A 21562-nucleotide genomic window follows, 5' to 3' on the forward strand; every position below is an offset into this window, starting at 1 on the left:
TTTTGTTTTTTAGGGACTACAAGAAATAACTTTGAAGGCAAAAAAGTCACTAGTTTAGAATATGAAGCTTATCTACCAATGGCAGAAAATGAAATCAGAAAAATTTGTCTTGACATCAGGCAGAAATGGCCAGTCAGACACATCGCGGTGTTCCATCGACTTGGGTAGGGTTTCCTTGCCTTTTGAACGTTGAATTTGGTTGCTTTTTGTCTGTGTATTGATACTGTCTCTTACCGAGAAAGGAAGGCTTGTGCTTTTCCCCTAGAGGACAGCGGAGAGGTCTCCCAGCATCTTTTTTGACTGCTTATTGGACGGCAGTTTGGGTGCCCTCTATCCCTCTTTTGCTCTTTCTGCGGGCATGCCTGCTTAAATCCTCGAGGCCTTAGATAGTTGTTCTGGGCCCTGGGCTTGGCGTTATGTTGAAAGTTGGCTGTAGATCTGAAGCTGTTAAAAACAGTTTATTTTTCATACTACCAAGAATAATGGCCTTCCAGGATTTTAAAAGAAGCCAGCAGTTAAGACATCTGTCATTATTTTGTTATTAGCTATAATTTTATTACTAACTGCTAATGCTACTGGGTGTTGCCAGTTATGTTACTTAAGATTAATTGGTATGTATTATTTGTAATTATATGTTAAGTGTGTGTGGTCACTTTGGTCTTTAGATACCATCTTACCCTGTACCTTGTTTGAATTAGATGTCTGTTGAATTAGAGCAGTGGTTTTCAACCTATGGGTCTAAATGACCCTTCCACAGGGGTTGCTGAAGACTATTGGAAAACACAGATATTTACGTTGCAATTCATGGCAGTAGCAAAGTTACAGTTATGAAGTAGCAATGAAAATAATTTTATGGTTGGCAGTTACTGCAACATGAGGAACTGTATTAAAGGGTCACAGCCTTAGGAAGGTTGAGAATCACTGAATTAGAGAGAGGACCTTTTCTTCTTAGTCCCCATAAAGAAGTTTTATGGATATATGCTAATTTCCACTGACTCTGACATGAGTGACCATTTTCTAATTAAACTAAATATTTAAATAAAAGAGAATTACAGTATAATTATAATTTATAAGCAGATTTTCCCACCCTTTCAGTGGTTTCTCTACTATGTGAATTAGGAGATAATGGTAATTGTTTTCATCATCTTGTTAAAGTTTGGTTCCGGTGTCAGAAGCAAGCACAATCATTGCTGTGTCCTCGGCTCACAGAGCCGCGTCCCTGGAAGCCATGAGCTATGCCATTGAGTCTTTGAAAGCCAAGGTGCCCATATGGAAAAAGGTAAGTGATGGAAATAGCTCATTTGTGAAGTAAGAGGAAGTTCAGAATTTGGCTTCATATGCCTTGCATGCCTGCAGAATCTGGTTTTCCTTATCTGAAATGGTGCATTTATGATCTGTCTGTTTTCCAAGTTTAAGCATAAAAAATATATGCCCCAAGGAATGCGTGGTGTGGAAAAGGCCTCATGAGTGCTGGCAGATAGAATTTCTAGTCCACACTCTTCCTGCAGTTCATATGGTAATCTTTTTTCAGTAAGGACTCTGTTCTACTAGAGGAAAGTGAGAATGATGTCGGCTACTTAGTCTTTGCCTAAAACAGAAATCCCTTAAGGCAGAAGAGCCTTTATCTAGTGGTCTGTCTTAGGGTGGATAGTATGTCTGAGAAAATGTTACTGGGTGGATTAGAAGACAAATAGTGACCAGACATGGTACACATTTATATTTTCGGCACTGATGGGGACATCACAAGCTTTATTCTCTCCTAGGCTACCTAGCCCTCATCCCCAATATATGCATATGTATGTATATAAAATAGAAGCAGTGATAGGACATTCTGTCATTTTTTTCTGCCAATAAGTCAAGCTAAACAAGAATGAGTAATTCTCTGGTGAAATGGAGCATTCTGAAGGAACAGCCCTCACCGCCAAGCCTGACTGCAGCAACATTGAACAGACAGTTCTGTACTTGTAAATCTTGGAAATATGTACTTACGCATCCGAGTCTAGAATTCCCTTAGCAGTGTGGTTGTTCCCAAAGCCAAGGAACTAATGCCAGCTCAAAGGATCAGGAGAGCTGTACAGGGCCAGGACTATCCTCAAAAGAGTGGCTGGCCTCAGCCATTGGGAAAGATGATCAGGTGGGACCCTGAACCAGGGTCTGGGAAATTCAGTGAATGTATTTTCTGGGTAAAATGTGATCCTCTCTGTGGGCTAAAGAGTTTAGGAACTGCTCTGGGATTACAGGACAGGGTATGTGTAAAGACCACGTGATTCTAAGAGAATAGGATAGGAGGCAAGCCTGCACACGGGAGAGGAGTGGAGAGCGTTCCAAATGAGGTTCAAGCCAGATGGCAAGGCTGCTTTCTTCACTGGAGCGGAGCGGACAGACAGTCAAGACGGCTGATGGGGGGCAGACAGACAGTCAAGACGGCTGATGGGGGCAGGGGCTAGCCCTGCAACTGAGCAAGAAGCAGCAGTGGGCAATGCCCTTGGTTTATTCTTCAAGGAATAGTTGGACTTTCTATTTGCTGGTCTGTAGAGAAATGGGAACGTGGAGGTGCTCAGAGGCAATGAAGGGGAGCAGGGGCCGCAGACCTTATCCAGGAACAGACAAGGCATTAGTGGCTTGCCATGGCCTGCAGTGCACATCTTTCAGGCCAAGCATTTAAAATAGCTGCTGTGAGGAAACTGAGGGAACCCAGAAAAGGCAATTTAACAAGGTAGTGGAGATGGGGAGGGTGAGAGAAAGAGAGGACATGGAGAGGGGAGGGGGAAGAGGAGACGTGAGAATGACAGCGATGAGTTTAAGGGCAGTTGGAAGTTGAATCTGGATTTCTCTCGCTGTAGAAGTGAAATTTGGCCAGTGTGGGAAGAGGCTATAGCCTTTCTCTTCCTGTTGGGTTGTCTGCGTTCCAGTCTGATTCTTTGCCTAGCTCACACTTGAAGATCATCTGAAACACAGGCAAGGGGGCCGCAGGCAGGTCGAGAGCACTGCACAGAGGTCACAGCGGGCAGTGGCACAGGCCTGCCTGTGGAAAACACTTGCCAGCTTCCCACGTAACCTCAGAGCTGGTGGAAACCCAGCCCACACCCAATCTTAGGAATGTCCAGGTCGGTGAGTTTGGAAAGAAAAAAGGGTTTGAAGCTAAAGGCCTTCCATTTTCTCATTCCTAATCTAACTGCTAGTAGATAAAAGTAGAGCAGGCAGCCTAGGTGGAGTTGCTTTACTCTTTTCTCTAGTTGCATCGTGCGACAACTTCTGCCTGTCATCTATGCTTGTGCTCGTGGAAGTGTCGCTTAGATTGTTAAAAGTGGTGGGTGGTGGAAGTAGACGTCCTGGTCTCTTGTCTGAATTGTCTGAGTGTATTTTATTCTCTCTTGTTAATCCATATTGAAGACCTGTTGTGGTTCTGTTTTCTTAGGAAATATATGAAGAACCAGCATCATCTTGGAAAAGAAACAAAGAGTGCTTCTGGGCTGCTGGAGATTAGTCACTGGATGTTTGGTGGTGCCCTAAGTCTTAAATGTGGCACTGGAGATTAGTCACTGATGTTTGGTGGTGCCCTAAATCTTAAATGTGGCAAACAATCTCTTAGGTGATACGAACGGAAGAATAGCAGAATGCACGAGCATGTGGGATGATGAGGGGCTGCAGGAACTAAAGGCTTGACTAAAATATGAGATAAGGTCTGCTGGACCATCCTGTGACTAATTCCCAGTTGTAGCCAGCTCTCAAGGACTGTGACCTTCCTTTTACGGTCATCTGTCCCAGAAAGACCTCCTTGTCCCATGGGCTATTGACAGCATCATTATCAGGCATGTTTTACAAAAGATCGGCAGGATCAGAAAGTCATTGTTAGTTTTGATATTATATATTTTTACACAACTTAAACATAAAACCAAATAAATCATGATTTTAAATAGCCTAAAGTAGATTCTATTTGTTTATATTTAGTGATAATATCTAAGAAATTTTATATTACAGAGGCCACGATGACTTCAGAATCTATAACTACACAGTAAACCTTTTTATATTTCATTAGTTACCAGGATCTTTATGACTGTAAAAATTAGCATAAAATTGTTGCAAAACTAACTAGCATTAAAATGGTTTGTGTTAAAATGGTATCTGATGTTTGAAAGTTGGCCCACAACTACTTAGAGAGATTATGTGATTATTTATTAAAATAGTTTGGATAGTTTTCATAATGTTTATATGACATTAGCTTGTGTGAAGTTATTACTAAACAAATTAAATTTTCTGCAAGATTTTTATATTAGACATCCTGTTTCTGATTGGTCAAGCTGTCATTACAGGCCGACTACAAAAGTCCCATACAATTTGTTGTGAAAATTTTTTCAGCTTTATTGATAAGTAAATTTATAAATAATTTATTTGATAAGTAAAATGTATTTAAGTTCTATAATGTGGTGTTTAGATGCATGTGTTGTGATCATCACGACCCAGATGAATAACACATCTGTCATCTCTGTAGCTTCAGTAGGGGGCGACTTCAGGTGCCTTCTGAGCTCCTAAATAATTAAAATCCCAGCATAGTTGGTTGATAGACATCATCATAGAATTAGCAGCATTTATAATAAAAATAAAGACTACCATTAAATACTTAGATTGAAGTGTTTTTCTTTCTTTCTTTTTTGGCTTGAGTAGCTTAGTAATTCTATTCGTTATATCCAGGAAAACCACATTTTACATAGTTAGCTCATATATTCAACAAATGTTTTATGAAGCCGATCATATGACAGACTCCCACCCCTGTCCTGCATCTTTGTTATCATGAGAAGATTGTCTTTCTTGATGGCTGTGAGCAACAGGATAGCCATGCATCCTCAGGGATTTCTTGGTTACTTGGTCTCTGTTCCTTGGTCCACCACTAATTATTGGGTCAGAAGGACACTTGGAAGAGAGAAAAATCTCCATCCTGCTGTGGGATGGTCTTTCTGTGAATATGTGTTGCTCCCATTGGTTGATAAATAAAGCTGATTTGACCTATAGCCAGGAAGAATAATACTAGGTGGGAAAGCCAAGTGGAGATACAGGCAGAAGGAGGACGAAGTAAAGAGAGATGCCAGCAGCCACCCAAAAAACAGCATGCCAGCTAACGGGCAAACGCCATGGCAACATGGCAATACATAAATTAATCAGGGCTATTTTAAATGTAAGAGCTAGTTAATACTAAGCTTGAGCCATTGGCCAAAGATTGATAACTAATATAAGCCTCTGAGTGATTATTTGGAAGCAGCTGTGGGACTGAATGGTGTGGTGTTAAGTTGGGAGCATCACCCCTGGCCCTGGCATCCATCCCAGCCCCCTGGCCTGGGAGTTGCATTGGTCTGGACTCCAAATCCCAGCATGCCAAAGTATTTACGTGGGAGCACCAAGGAGGAACGCGTGGTTATGGGTTTCGCATGTGCTCCCCATGCTCTCGGCCACCTGAGAGTGCTGCAATTCTTAAAACATGGGAATTTTAATTTGATTTAATTTGGCTTGATTGGATTTCTGTGCGCCTGTGTAGAGGATTTTTCCTAACAGGTGGGACAGAGACTCCGTTTACACCATAAACTTCCACTAGTGATTTGGGGTAGTCTGTCTATCTCAACCTTCTCTCACTTTAGAACCTTCCTTTCTTCCACAGGTTTTAGTCTGCATCTCAAGAACTTGGTGTTGGAGTCAGTTACCCTAACCCTGAAAACACATTAGGTTACTCGGCCACAGTGTATCTGCCTAGGATTTCACACCCCTGATGTTAGCATTAATGTGAAATACTTTCCATTTCTAAGGTATCTCCACTAGAGCTTAGAGTGGTGGTGCACACCTTTAATCTCAGCACTAGAGAGGGGCTATGTGAAGTTGAGACTAACCTGGTCTACATCGTGAGTTCCAGGACACCAGGCTTACACAGAAAAATTCTGTCTCTAAAAACCAAAACCAAAACCAACCAAAAACAACAAAAAAGATTTACCATTCAAATGCTCTTAAAAAGGCCCTTATTGAAGGTAATTATGTTTTTAAAGAGCATAGAGCAGACATTAAAAATGGTTTTAAAGAATCATGTCTTCATTAAGTAGGCTTGATGCTGTGTGTGACCTGGATTACCGTGCTTTTAAGTCTCCAGCATGAAAATGTAGGGCTAGATTTGGGACACGCTGCAAGACCCAGAATGGAGCATCCTTGAAAGTTTATAGTGCACGGCACTGGAATTCAAAGGGATCTTCCTTAGTCCCCGACTTCTCAGGAGGGGCGGAGTTAATTGGAGATGAAAGGCTGATGTCACCGTTGCACATAGCCATTGCCAGCTGGCTATTAATGTAGAAGAGTAGCCTTGAAAACAAACCGCAGCCTTAGCACGTCGTGTGCCCTGGACTGTGACTGGGCCTGAGTGAGTTCCCATAAGAAGCTCAATCATCGTGAGCTGAAAATTTCCAAACAAAACACAAAAGCGATAGTAGATGTTTAGTCACCGATGTAGCCTCTAGATCTGTATCTTTTGGATGTGATCTGTAGAGTCACAAGATGTCTTCAGAAGGTTTCTAGACAGTGGTTAAGAAACAGTCGTTCGGATTTTGGTTTTGACTTCCTGAGTATGAACGTCTTGGCTAATAGGATTCCTGGATGAGTTTTGAACCCAGTTTCCTTACTTTCCTTTCGTGGTCCAGGCCTTGTGGACTCAACCATCACCTAACAGTCATTCTGCCTCTCTGCCGTTTCCAGCCTAACTCATCTATGTTTCCATAAGGGGCCTTCACATGGGTGCTGGGACCTCCCAGACTCCGGCGTTCTCACCTCTGCTATCCAACATAGTAGCCTTCCTCCCCACCTCCCATCCTGCTCCAGCCATTGCTGTGACTGGTGTGAGCAAGCCGCTCTTGCCTCTTCTAGATTGTTCTTCCTTGTGAGATTTATGTACCCCTGCTTCTTGTCTTTGTTCCAAACTCTGAGTGCTATTTGCACACAGAACTTCCACAGACTACCCTGCTTAAAAGTGGACTCCGTTCCATTTCCTCAGCCTCATTTTTTGTTATGGTGTCTAATGCCACCTGAAGTACGACACCCAGCCATTTATCACCATCATTAGCTTCAACTCCGTGAGATCAAGGGCTTTCTCATCGAACTGCATGAGCTTATTGCATTCGGCTAAATGTTTGTGGTGGTTTTAAATACTGGTGCTGTTGGTTTCACATACTGTCTCTCAAATTAAACACACCCGACATATAAGTTGCACCACATACAGATGTGAAAAAGCATCTGGTTAAACAAACCAGTAGGCAAAGGTCCATGGTGCGTTGTAATTAGTAGAATCATCCAGCAGAGGGCAGTAGATCCAGGCCTATAATTGCGAGTGACTTATCAAATTTAATACTGACCAGAACCAAAAGGTTTGTTTGTAGTTTTTAGTACTAATACGGAATAGTAATTATTATACAGTTACCTGTATGGGACAAGATGAGGTCTTCCATACAGGTTTTAAAAAGCCATTGATAAGAAGGAAGCCCTGCTCTGACCAATAAGCGATTTTCAATTATCTCCGCTGGGAAATGGAAAATTAATAGAGTGTCATTTGGTACATCAACCACACTCCAGGGCAGACCCTGTGCCCAGGAGTAGTTGGCCAACACAAAGATAGTTCCATGCTTTTCTGTGTTATATTTATTTATTTATTTATTCATTTTTATTTATTTATTTATTTATTTTGAGGGGAAGGAGAGAGAGAAGAGAAGAGAAGAGAAGAGAAGAGAAGAGAAACAAAACCAAAGTTGGTTGAGTAGGGAGGTGGGAGAGTCTAGGAAGAGTTGAGTGCAGGGAAAGAGTGTGGTTGAAATACATTGTCGAAAAATTTTTGAATAAAGAAATAATATGGATCTTTCTGTAAAGAAAAATAAAACAAAAAATAAAAACAACAATAACAATTTTTTTCTTGCTTGTATTTTAAGCACATGTACTCATTTTTCTATAGAAAGTTATACATTTTGGGGGTGGGAATTCACATGAAGGAAGGCCTGATACCAGAGTGGGAGATGTTTTAGCATTGGTGTAGATGGCAGCATGGTCACATTCTCCCTGCCGTGCACATAGTGACAGCAGTCTGTGCGCTCCGGTCTATCGGCTTACGTTCTTCAGTGTGTGTGAGACACTGTGATTTGCACATTGCGGCACATCGGTTGCTTTGATTGTCTGTCAGGCCACAAACTTGGGCTACTGACAGCCCGCGTCTTCTTAAATCGAATCTTGAACGTGTTCTGAAGCAAAAGGACTCCCTAAGACATATTGAAATGTGTAACTTTGCAATAAAAACCCAAGTAGAGGAGCTTACTTTAAAAACATTTTTAATGATATTTAACAACAGGTTATGAAAAGAACAATTTACAATTAAATAAGACTTTTCTGTCCGACTCTCGTGCTTTGATATCGGGAAAGTTCTTATTTATGTCAATTACTATAATCTGATTGTTTCTAAGAAATCAGATAAATTCACCAAATTGGGGTACAAACAAACACATTCATCTTATTCACTTTGGGGGAGAGTAAAATGGCAAGGCACATTTAGTTCAAACCTGCAAACATTACATCTCAGCAAGACTACTAATCCTGTGTGGAGGGAATGAGACATTCTCCTCTTCAAAAATAGACAAACCTACTCCTTGTGCAATATATACATTTACATTTTGGCTTCATTTGCCAAAACCAAGTACATACAATACAATCTATATATTTACACATTGACTACATCTTTCTACTTGAAAATTCAAAGTAGTAAATATTTTACTCCCAAAGTTGTCCCTGTGTTTATCTTTTAACTCTGGGTGTTTATTCTTTCGTGTTAATGAAAAGGAACCATTCCGAATGTACATAAAGGCCATAGTGCTCGGGGAATGTATATAGAATTGTGTGTGTGTAAAGAGAAGGGTGAGGGAGCTCTGCCAAGAATCCTGCCTTCTCTTTAATGTATCAAGATAGATGCAGCATAACACTATACTTTATAATTTAGAATTATAGTCACATGTGTGACTATCATAAATTGGCTTCAGTTTTCTTTATTCTTCACAGTTAAAGGCAAGGTTCACTGTCTTATAAAGATAACACTGCTAGCTAGAAGAACATCCGACCAGTTAGGCATTCATAGTTTGCTGCTAAAATGAGTGCTGCATAGTTTTAAATGAGTCCAGTTCCTTTATTGCACTATTTTACCTTGCTGCTCTTTATAGAGCTGTGTGCTGAGCACGCAGGAGGCAACTCAAGTGTTTAAGATCACATTTTTTTTTTTTGTGATCCACCATTTATGAAATGGAAATTTTAACCTGACATCTTTTGAGTCCTATACTTACTATTAAAGCAAAAGATAGGGTTGAATGGACCACATAACTTCCTTCTCAACCCTGCCTATCTGCCCCCAATAATTTCTTGAGAACATTCGGCTTTGCAAAAAATTTCTTGAAAGATACAGGAGTCACTTAGTAAAGACTGGGTGTGGGGGACCTGTGTTGGTGTCAGGACCCCGGGGAGGAAGATGCAATCTTTCCTTGAGTAGGTAGAAGCCAAAGATGCTGCTGCTCCTCCCCTCATGAAACTGCCTGCTCCAGAATTACAGCATTGCTGACGTCACAACCCCTGGGCTAGCGTGAGAAATGGTTTAGAGACTGGGTCTAAGTGTGGTCGTAAGCCAGCCTTACCCCTTAAAAACTAATCAAAGCTGATGACCTAAGCCAAGGCTCGTCAAAGGTCTCAAGCTCTGTGTGTATAGTAGCAGATGACCCTGGTTTACTGCCTGTAGAAGGAGAGGGAAGCCGTAAAATAAAGGAACTGTGTGATATGAGTACTCCTAAAGTGCCCTAGAAAACATGCGTGCGTGCGTGCGTGCGTGCGTGCGTGCGTGCGTGTGTGTGTGTGTGTGTGTGTGTGTGTGTGTGTAGTAGTAGTAGTAGTAGTAGTAGTAGGTTTGTGAAGGATTCTCTGTCAACCTGGTTTCTCTACTCCAAACTAAAAATTTGGTTAGAATGCCACAGTGCCTCCACGCAGCTGTTAAAAGACTTGGACCCTGGATCACGTAACTAAGAGAGTACCAAGCTGGTTTTTCTGTGCCTCCCTGACATTTGCAACTAATGTTTTTTCCCTTTTGTTTGGCTTTAGACAAGGATGAAGTAAGCCAATAACTGGTCCGCCACACAGGGGCCTGGCCATGGGGACAGTCAGGGCCATCCATGCACACCCGGGCAAGCTGCTTTTCCTCTGACCTCCCTAGGTCCCATTCTTGGAGGTTGTATAGTAGGAAATCCTTATGTTTAACTATTAAGATTGGGTCACTGCTGAGCCCTAACCCTGACTTCCCCTTTCGTAATGAGAACAATGGAGTTCCATGAGGTTAAGGACTGGGCCAAAGCTCTATGTATATAGTGACAGTGGCTTCTACTGTTGTTCCCTGGACCCGTCTTCCCAGTGCTCTTCTGGAGAATGTATAGGCTCCGAAATAAGGTGCCAAGGGTGGAAAAGGGTGTACAACTCCCTGGAGCACAGTCTGTTTACATCACAATGCCTGGGTGCTTGTCAAAATTTAGGCCATTGGGTTTTCTATCAGCCCGAGCTAGTCAGAGTTTCTAGAGTCGGGGCTGAAGAGTTTTGCCTGCCCAAGTCAAGCCTAGAGGGTCTGCTGCTCGTCCAACCTGAGAATCCCTGAGCTGTTCCGTTTACCTTCTGGATAACTGCGACAGCTGCAATCCAGGAATAGTCTTCTTACTGTGTAGCAGCAAATGAAATAGCTCCCTAAAGTTGAGGAGTGTATGAGTAGCTACACAGGTGAACTGAAGGGGACTTTCTCACCCCCACACTGTGGTAGTGTGTGGGGGCAGGTTGGGACTCGTGGTGCGGGAGCTGTGGCTGGCTGGCAAAGCAGAGTGGGTAACTACTGGGGGGACAGGCATGCCACCGGGGCCTTCTGTCGTTAAGGGCAACAGGGAAGGGGAGAGGCAGGCAAGGCAGTTAGCAAAAGAAATTGTTCATCTCTGGCAAATCCACTGGTTCCCTTCCAGCTAGCTAATCAAGTAAAAGAGAAATCTTGCTAGTCCTAAAAGAAACGCCCCTCCCCCTTTCCTTTGTCAGGATGGCGCCAGCAGACAGTTATACTATAAACTTGTTATAGTATAGGGTGTTAGTAAGTTTGGGTGTGCCTTGGCTTTTAAACTGACCCTCCCACGGCATGATGCTTGTGGTGGTTTTTTTTTTTTTTAGTAATTGGTATATTTACCTGCAAGTATTCTATATATGTATATATACATATATATTAAATGTATTGTATTATGTGCACATATATGTATTATATACATAATATATATATATATATATTCTGTATTTCTCTTGGCTATTCAAGCATGTTTATAGTAAAGATAGTACTCAGAAGAGGCAGTCAGGACATGAAAGAAAGCAACAAGTTTTATGTATTTTTTAAAGATCCTGCTAAGCAAGCACTCTGTGATTAAGCTGATCCCAGCGGCATTTCACCTTTTTTGCTTGTAGACAAGGTCTCCTTAAGTTGTCCAGGATAGCCTTGAACTCGCATACAACTCAGGGACACCCCAGACTTGGACTCCTGTCTCAGCTTCCTGAGTAGCTGAAATTACTGTCCTGCAATAGCAAGACTCTTTTTTCTTAAAAAAAAAAAACTAGTTTATAAATAATATTATCATTTAAAAGCAACCTCTGTCGCAACCTTGGATGAACAGCATAAATTGAAAAAAAAATCTATGCTGGTTTTCTCTCTTTTCAACAAACATTCATATATATTATAGTAATATATATGTGGAAGCATTCAGTATAATATATTATTTACAATATAATTTATGTCACAGTTATATATGTAATACATACTTATATGCTATATTAATAATATAACATATATAATATGCATTATGTATTATATGCATACCAGGTACTTTTCACTTCTATTGTTACTTTTAGTAAAATTAAAAAGAGCACCCCCCATGCACTTTCCCACCCCCCATCTGAAAAATGTTACAATTTTCTTGAAGGCTTGTCATGCATAGACTCATTCTGTCTTCTTGACATAATAAACATTAACATGTAAACACTGGACTAGCCAGTTTAAAAATTACTTTTTTTTCTTTCTATATATAATGTCTTTGTTTTTTTTTAGCCCTAACCTCCACCCACAATGTCTTCATTCCCAACTGACCAGCAGTTTACTCTAAAATGATCAGGCTAGTTTGCCTATGAAATTATTTAAAACTGGACTGTCACATAGTGAACCGTAGCTGGGATGTCGCCAGCCGCCATGCCGTGATGTCCGCTGGGAGTTTAGCTGTTGAGTTCTGTGGTCTCGTCCATCTCATCTGGATTTGGGCTCATTTTTTTATATTGTCTTTTGAAGAAGCCAAGCTGAAAGGTGATGATGACATAGCTGGTTACCGCCCTGTGACTACAGTTACCTTGATTTGGTCATTAGCCAACAAACACACGTATCCACACCACACCGTGCCCAGAAAATACCAACAGTGAAAAGAATGACATCACCACCCATGGCTGGCTCATGCTTGGTTGCCCACTCTCTCTCTAGACTGCCTGGACATTTGGGTGGACTGGCACATAGACTGCAGACTAATGTCTCAGCATTCATATATCGAGAAACTTTAAGTTTCATTGTGTGAAACTAAATATCTGTCATATCTATCTGAGACAAAATTTTCAGGGTACTGGGTGATAGGGAGGGTAAAACCAAACTAAGTCCTTGTTAGTTTTTTAAAGACTTGTGTAAGAAAGCACAAACAACCTTGCATTTCTTTTCTCAATGGCAAGCGGTACCATGCCATTCAAAACAAGGGCCTTTGGGAGTACCATTTTTTAGCCATGAAGTTTTCTTACCTTCCACAAACCTGCAACCAGAGCCAAGAGCAAGAGGATTCCAGCAATTATGCTTCCTATTATAACCCCTGTTGGTACTTCCTCTTTCTCGGTGGGTTTCATTATCATAAGGGGAATCTGTGAATGAATACATGCTCACAATTGAGTTATCCATGTAGCAGAAAAGTAACATGGTCTAACACAGTTCAATAATTTATAAATATGACCCACAGTTCTGGAGAGGGCTGTGACTTGTCAAGGCATTCGTCCCTCAGGCATCATGAAAAACACATTGAAGAGACAATTTGAAAACTCAGGCAATGCACAACCTTTCTGCTTTTTTTCCTTCAGCTGTGTTACTGTCTTATGGCTTTGCTGAACAGATGGCATCAGTGCTTTCTTTGTTTAAAGTAGACACTCCAGCTTCTGGTGCACATTTTAGTTCTCTTTTCTTTTCTTCTCTTTTCTTTTCTTTTCTTTTCTTTTTTCTTTTCAAATGAGACCAAAGCATCCTAGGAATGGGGGCAAGCATAGCCTCATCCAACCATCCAACCCCTCATTCAATAATTTTGTATCAGCTTTTAAAATATGATTTCAGTCTCATTCAACTTTGAAACAAAACACTGGAAAAGCAGAACAGATGGAGTTTTGCCAGGGTGAGGCTGACCTCAGTGACGACACTGTCCTTGGGCATAGTCATGGCTTTATGCCCCTGTCCTATGGTGATCTTTGTGGCATGGAGTGGAATGGCATCCTTAGGGCTTGAACAGTGACAATTCATATTCTTTTTCTTGGTTGATAAAAGGGGTCTCCACAAAAAATATTCTTAGAGTTACAGAGCAAAAGGGAACAATAATTTATTTACTTGCTACCATGTTAAACTATAGAAGAGCTGTCTTTTTTGTTTGTTTGTTTTTTGTTTCTTGGGTTTTTTTTTTTGTGTTTGCTTTGTTTTTGGAGACAGGGTTTCTCTGTGTAACCATGGCCATCCTGGAACTCGCTCTGTCGAACAGGCTGGCCTCGAGCTCGGAACTCAGAGACTGGCCTGCTTCTGCTTCCCTAGTGTTGGAATTAAGGGCATGTGCCACCGCTGCCACTTGGCAAGCTGCGTTTTATGGTGGGATAAATAGGAACCAAGCTCTGTGAGTCTGTTTCTCCTCATTTGTATTGAAAAGCTAATGAAATTTCTGAATGAAATTACCATAAATTCATGCAGTTCACTACTGTGTAGTAGTGCAGTACCAAGACTGTGGTCTGGAGCCCACCCATCTGATGCTTGGATCACCCTGTACCCTTGAGCACAATACTTCATTGAAGTGGGCCTTTATATCGGTGTGTGCCAACATATTATTTGGGTTCCAAGTACTCCTGAAAAGGTTATCCAGATTATTGTTTGGATTACAGAATAATTTCACAGACACAAGTAGAAGCCAGTCTCTGCTATTAATTAGTACTGCTCATAGAAAAAAAAAAAACAAGAAAATTGGTGGATTCATGGAAATGAAACTTTGAATTTTCAGTCTTCAAGGGCTGCTTTCACAAAAGACAGATTTTAGCAGCATTTACAGACCCCCCCCCCAAATGCTGCACCTTTATGGCAGGCTTTGAGAGCAAGTCTATATACTGCTTTCACCGTCACTAGGTTCACAGGGATTCGAGTTTGGAGCCTGCACTTCCTTCCTTTGGCTCCACTTCTGGGTTTCCATGCCCAGCCTCAGCAGAGAGGGTGTGGGCTTTCACCGAGGTTCCCAAACCAAAGAGAGAAAAGCAGCCTCCATTGTGTGGAATGATTTTTCCGGGGACGAGTGGGACAGCAGTGTTGGGAACTCAACACAGGCATTGAGAGAGGCCCAGAGTTCATGGGGCCCTTGGCTTTCTACCCGATGTGTATGTAGTCTGGAGCACTGGACAGAGGCCAACCATCCAGCTGGCCTCGGGGGCAGAGTTGGAAATTGACTTCCAGCTCTTAGACAAAAGCTTGGGGAGGAAAATGCTCGGGGCTCTGCCAGCAGATTAGCTGGGCATGGAAATCCTGCTGTATCTAAAAATGGCACATGCTAACCAGAGGCTCACTGCTAAGGAAAGTCGCCTCTGCCAGCCCCAAGAACAGAGCTCCTTTGTCTTCTGTGAAGGGACAATTCTCAATAGTCCTCTCCCTTTTAAACGAGGGTTACATTTGTAGTCCTTTAGAATGTAGGGCCATGAATGGACATGTCACAGTGTCTGGTTATAAGAAGAACTTGTATAAAAAGGTTAATAAATGCCTTATTTACATACTCATTTATAATGCTCCCGATCTAATTCATGATGTAAGGTAGTATATCTTAGGTCTTATGCCTCAGATCCTGACAGTTTCTCACAGCACACGAAGGGATGCTGCTGCTTGAGGCACAAACTGTCAACATGGTGCCCCAAATATGACAGAGCCCCTTTGTACCTTTTTGGTGGATCGGTCACTTCTAGAAAGCACTTCGCAGCCTGGGTGGGGTGGGGGGAGGACGGACTAAGAGAAGGCAAGTGTGTCACTGGACTTTCTGAGTCGCAGCCATCCTGGTCACATCTGTCTAACCAAGCCCAGGCCTTCAGGTTTTCAGCTAGTCTTCCGGATGCGCAGACATGAGAATGGCCGGTTTGTGCTTTACACAGTAGAATGCCTGTCACTGGGAGACACACAGCACACTCACCGTGACGGAGTTGTCCTCAATCACGTACAGCTGCGGGTTGTGTGTATCAATCTCTGCGGCTGCTGTCAGTTGCAGAGTCTGGAAAGTCGACTGGAATACAGAATAAAAACATTTCACCCTTGCAGCAGTAAACACAGAAAAGCCGGCCTGTTTAAGGTTGTTTAGTTCCTGGCGGGAAGTCACAAGGAAAAAACCTGGTGCTGACGTTTCATCCTATGCATGCTTGGACTTGCTGTGAGGACGAAGCCCGCCGCAAGGTTGCCGGGCAGCCTTTGGAATGTGCACTTACTGAAGCCAACTGCTGCAAACTCAACCAAAGCCCAGGGTGGCACCCAGACACGAGCCTTGGAAACACCCTCTTACATTATTCAAATTTGAAAATGATTCAAATAGAAGGCTTACAAGGCCTTTTTAAAAGGAAAAGCTTGTCACTGTGAGTTTTTTTTTTAATTTAATGAAACTTGATACGTGAAAGAAAATTACACATTAATACTCTTTTACCAGTACCTGAACAAGTCTCATAATGGAGCAGGACACCAGCATTTGAGTTTCTTCTTCTACTGTATAAAATATTACTATCTGAAAGTGTACCTGAACTTGGCAATGCATGCTGACTGCAGAAACCTTGAGCCTTCTTACATGTAATATCACATTAGGAATGATTTTACATGTCCTAATCTAAGTGTCTCTATGAGATGATACTGTTTGGGATGCATGTATAAGGACATGTGTATGATGATGCCATAAGTAAGGATATAAGTAAGCTTAGGTGTCATCAATTTGTTCATGGAAAAAGAGTCTGTTCATTGGGAACATGATGATGCCAATGTCATCAATGTTAGTGTTTGCTATACACTTATAATTACGGGCCTTATAATTATGTGTGAGAGAACTAACATTCAGATTTTAGAGCCATTTTAATGAGTTCTAGCTATTTTAGGACTCCCTTGTTATTGTTGCTAGGGCATACGATTGAACATCTTAATGAAGTAATTCGCTAGACCATATCCAGGAGCCAGCAAGAGAGAATATATTTCCAAAAAGTGAGCCATTTGTTTCCTTTCTGCTGGCCCAGTCTCTGGTTACTCTTAATTTTCTCAAGATGGAAGATTGCATCATATGTTAACCCTAAACACTGATCTTTTAAACATATGTTATAGGTGAAGCATTGAGAGTAGTTACGTGGTGTGTGTGTGTGTGTGTGTGTGTGTGTGTGTAGAAAAGGCTCAGTGGTTAAGAGCCCTCACTGCTCTTACAGAGGACTTCAGCTCAGTTCCCACCTATACCTCCCATTACAGAAGATCCAATTCCCTTTCCTGACCTCCAAGAGCCCCTGCATGCATGTGGTACACACACACATACACACACACACACACACACACACACAATGTTTTTCTAGTACTGATAGTAGAAATGTAAACAAAAAGTGGCCATCAGTGAATATAGGCAATAGCACCTGTAGCCTGTATGATGAAATCATTGTTCTTAAAATGCTCATATACCTGCCCACAGAGCTGGCCGTTCTAACAGATGCCCATTATCCTACAGTATTAACTACACCCAGGGGAGCAGAATAGCACACTTGCTAGTGTCCACCCAGGCTTTCCTTACAAAAGGCAGCCAGTGCTATTGGGCAGCCCGAGCAATCAGTGTGTGATGAGACACTTGAGATGTTAGGCTGACATCCTTGCATCAGAAAAAGGAGTAGCAGGAGGCACCACCTAGTGAGCCCCATGCAGGAAATGAGACCCAAATCTCAAACCGGAGTGTCTACTTGGCTGTTAAAGAGGATGAAAGTAAGGCAAGGGTAAATAGTTGGCCTCGTATGGAGGAGAAGGATGTGCTGGGCTTGACAACCAGTAACCCTGGAGGGTGTAACCGTTGTGAAAAAGGATAAATTCTCCACTACTTAAGAACTTGGCTCCCACAAAGGAAAGGCTACCTCTGAGCCCATTGAGAGTCACTTTCATAAGGACAATGGTAAAAATATTGTAGCTCCATGAAAACTCAAAGACTTTTCAGAGAGCTGGAGCGACATTATTTTGATGTGCAGAAGTCAGTTTTCCTTCCAACTGGGCAGAGTTTGTTACAAACATGTTTGCTCTTCAGATCTAAGGAGCCAGGAACCCACTGAGTCCCAAGATTGAGTACTGTGATTGAGTCCCAAGACTGAGTACCAGGTTCAGTAGCTGGGAGAACAGTGGCCCCTCCATCAGCACGCATCACATTTTAGGACTTAGAACTGTCCCAGAGGCTGTGAAGCCAATACAGCTAACAGGCAAATGGAAGAGGATCGCATTTTCAAAAGCAATCCCAACCCCCCAGTCTTCCCACTCCCCCAGCTCTGCAATCTTTCCCTAAACTCCCACCACCATTTTCATATTATGTCTTTACACAATCTTACTGCTTATGTTTTGACTCCAGGGCCAAGGTATGAGGGTGATCTTTCATCTAACACAGAACTCCAACTCAGAGAATGGGGGTCAATGCTGGTTGTGAAATGGTGAAAATCGAAGGGCCAGAGTTCAGTGAGATCCAGAGAGGGCCATACAGATCCCCGAGAGATCCAGACGAAGGTTTGTCTGCGCCCAGAGCCAGCATCGGAAAAGGGCATAGCTAGCCATTCTGGCGGTCAGGGTCAAGACATTAAGGCTTGCTGTATTTACATTGTTCTTGCCAGACTAATGTCCTGGCTACCTAATCCCTGGGCAAATAGTGCTATGATAGACTCTGGCCTGCCGTGTGGGGAAACAACACTGACTATTGTTTGGGGGGGGGGGTTTCCTTTTTCATGAAGGTGGAAGTAGCCTAAGACTTGTATGCTTTTCTGGGTTTACTCATCAAACTGAAGCTAACCCAGGAAAGTAGGGCATCTGCCTCTTTATTAATAGAAGGAGATGGACCCTCACGCTGGATTCATCTTTGCATAATTAGATCAATGACACACCTGGCTGGGAACTCAAGGAGAAAGATGGCGTGAACATCCCGATTCAGGTGTGACTACAAAAAGAGAACTGTGGGCACACCATGAGGGAGACCAAGAAGATGCTGTTTCTGGCAAGGACAGCAAAGGCATCCTTGGCACTGTTCATATAGATGCCATGGGCTGGAGTGAGCTTCTAAAAGGCAGACCTCTTGATGAGTTCTCCAGACGATTCTGAGGCAAAGCCAGACAAGGTGAGCACTGGAAAGGGGTGTGAACTTACTACCTTGAGTACAGTTGCTCAGGCTTGTTTGGGCATTTCTGCCTGTTGGCAGGGTGCTATTTCATCAAAAAAAAAAAGGGGGGGGGAGTATTTTTGACAATGAAGCCACATGCTTCTTTGCTCACCCTTGACGGGCCCAGTAGGTAGAGCTGAGACTTACAGCAGCGAAGGTTCTGTTCCAGACTCTGGTTGTCACATTGATAAAGTACTCCGATTTCATGTGAAGGTCTTTCAGCCAGCAGGTGATGTCACTGCAGGAGACGGTTCTGCAGTCCTTTCAGATCAGAGTCAATGAGGAGGGGAGAGAGACAAAGAAAACGGGTGTTACAAATGCTAAACTTTAGGAAAAGATAAAGCAGTGCTAGGCAGGACATGTGGAAACAGGCACTATCAGGGGCTTTTAGTATTTATAGTTACTATTATTTATACTAATTTATATTAGTATTTAGGTCTATTAGTATTTATAGCTATATATTATTAGTATTTATACTAGTTTATATCTTCAAGGGGTTTTTAATAATGAGTTTCAGAAAATAAAGAGAGTTGAGATAGGTTTTTCCCAGCCATTTCCTGTCTTTATTGATAACCTCAGAGATAAGAGAAATATGTGAAAAGAAGGGTGTTGCAGAATATTTGTTCAAGCATGCAAAGATGTGTTGCATTTATTTAACTATATAAAGATGTATTGCATATATTTTATGTTGCCGAATATTTGTTTAACCATGGAATGATGCGTTGCATTTGTTTAATTATGTAAAGATGTGTTGCTCTTTTACCTTCCCTGCCTCAGGAACTCAATTTATCTAATAAAAATCTTAACAACCAATAGTGAGGGAGGAAGTGTAGGCTAAACTTCTGGGCAGGGAGAGTAAGTAGGAGGAGGAATTTGGGCTTGAGAGCAAAAGAAAAAAAGACACCAGGAAGATGCCAGGGGCCAGCTGTACAGACAAAAGGAAGCAAGAAAGTAGGGCATACAGAATGAAAGAAAGGTTAAAAAGCCCTGAGGCAAAATGTAGATGAATAGAAACAGGTTAAATTAAGTTAAAAGAGCTGGTGGGACAAGCCTAAGCTAAGGTTGAGCATTCATGATTAATAATAAGTTCTCCATGTCTTTATTTGGGAGCTGGTTGGTGGCCCCCAAAATTTCCAACTACAAACAGACACAACCTGCTCTTTATTCCATTTATTTGGACTATATACAACCTGTTCAAGTATACTATTTACGACCATAAAAACGAAACAGTAACTAATTCATGTTATCTGCAATGTGCTAGGCAAGTAAATTATTGAACCGAAACAACATGTCGTATAATTTAACCATTAAACTTAAGGATAATAATTAACTTCCTAGATCAGAGCTTGTCTGTAAGAGAATCTGTAGTTGTCAGGGGTTGGGGAAAGAGGAAGTTGTGCACACAGAGCACAGTAGGGCTTTAGGGTACTAAGCCACTCAATGTGCTGCCATAATTAATGGAATCAGGCAATTACACATTTTCAACTCCATAGTGTGAATATTTGAAATCCAACCGTGAGCCCTAATGTAAACTCTGGCATCGGTGATGCGATCTGTTAGTGTAGACCTGTCACGACAAATGCACCAATTAATCATGGGGTTTTGATAGTGGAGGAAGCCGTGAATATGTGAGAACAGGAGGTGTATGGGGGATTCCTCTACAGTCACACGCCTTTGTTATGAACTGCCTTAGAAAGTAAAGCCCTTTCAAAACAGCTGTGAGGCCTAGAGAGATAGCTCAGTGGATTAGAGTACTTGCAAGCAATAGGACCTGAGTTCAAGTCCTCAACATCCACATGAAAAGCCCGACCTGGCTGTGTGTGCCTTGCAGCCCCAGTGTTGGGGGAGGCAGTACAGACACAAGCGGATCCTGAAAGTTCTTTGGCGATCTAGCCTCGCCAAAATGGTGACCATCCAAGGCAGTGAGAGACCTGTCACAAGGTAATATGAGAGCAGTCGAGGAGTGCTCCGGCCTCATACTCCTGTGCATGTACCATACAGCCACAGAGAGACAGACAGACAAGACACACACACACACACAACACCATGTGCATATGCACAAATACTGCACACCACACACAGGTGTACAACGCTGTACTATACATACAAACATAGACATTGTCCACACACACTCACACCATGCTCCCCCAACATACATTCCTGTCTCTCCCACGCATGCACACAGACACACAGAATCAAAAATCAACAAACAACAAGACAAAACAAAACCCTGAAAACCCAAAAGCACCGTCTATACCATCGGCTTATGTATGGCCAAAAAATACAACATGGCTTATTTGTGTAATAACTTATATATACGTCTACATATTAAGACATATAGGAAAAAGTTCTGTTTCAGCCTTTTCTGTTTAGCCCATCCATCACAATATAAAGAAATCCAGGACAACTTCAGTATCTGATTGCACAGCTTGCTTGGGGTTTCTTGTTTACTTGCCCGATGACAGTCTGTGCCAAGAGCCATGCCGTGCTAGCTGCTATACTAACCTCTTCTTTCAAGAACAGGGCACAGTTGGGGAACAGACAATAAGCACATGGAGTTCCTTTTTAAAAGTTAGCAGAGGAAGTGGGCTCCATGTGCCATTTTCAAACCTGATTGCCTCTGTTGACTCTCTTTCCCTACTCACCATCCCAGACCCTCCACACCCTCCACCTCCAATAGCCCCCTTTTCACTTCCAGATCCCATCACACAGGTCCTGTTGATGCTGCGAACTGTCAGCCTAACTATCCTAATCCACGCTCGACATCAAAGGCAAAAGAACACTCAAGAGTGTTCGCT

The 21562-nt window shown here is 42.2% G+C and overlaps 2 protein-coding genes across 2 annotated transcripts in view; one reads left to right on the plus strand and one right to left on the minus strand.

The window, feature by feature from the left end:
- Positions 1–4624, plus strand: part of Mocs2 (molybdenum cofactor synthesis 2) — an 11141-nt gene extending 6517 nt beyond the window's left edge. Inside the window, exons 5-7 of the mRNA XM_005356821.3 lie at positions 14–164; positions 1156–1279; positions 3419–4624. Of these exons, the coding sequence (XP_005356878.1) occupies positions 14–164; positions 1156–1279; positions 3419–3487 (344 nt within the window). The 3' untranslated portion in view covers positions 3488–4624. The remainder of the gene's footprint in view (positions 1–13; positions 165–1155; positions 1280–3418) is intronic.
- A 7671-nt stretch (positions 4625–12295) lies between these two features.
- Itga2 (integrin subunit alpha 2) overlaps positions 12296–21562 on the minus strand; it is a 95821-nt gene continuing 86554 nt past the window's right edge. Inside the window, exons 27-30 of the mRNA XM_005356822.2 lie at positions 18912–19025; positions 15546–15635; positions 12883–12999; positions 12296–12399 (exon numbers count right to left, since the gene is read on the minus strand). Of these exons, the coding sequence (XP_005356879.1) occupies positions 12319–12399; positions 12883–12999; positions 15546–15635; positions 18912–19025 (402 nt within the window). The 3' untranslated portion in view covers positions 12296–12318. The remainder of the gene's footprint in view (positions 12400–12882; positions 13000–15545; positions 15636–18911; positions 19026–21562) is intronic.

The sequence above is a fragment of the Microtus ochrogaster genome, chromosome 19 (genome assembly GCF_000317375.1).
Source record: "Microtus ochrogaster isolate Prairie Vole_2 chromosome 19, MicOch1.0, whole genome shotgun sequence".
NCBI classification, from domain to species: domain Eukaryota; kingdom Metazoa; phylum Chordata; class Mammalia; order Rodentia; family Cricetidae; genus Microtus; species Microtus ochrogaster.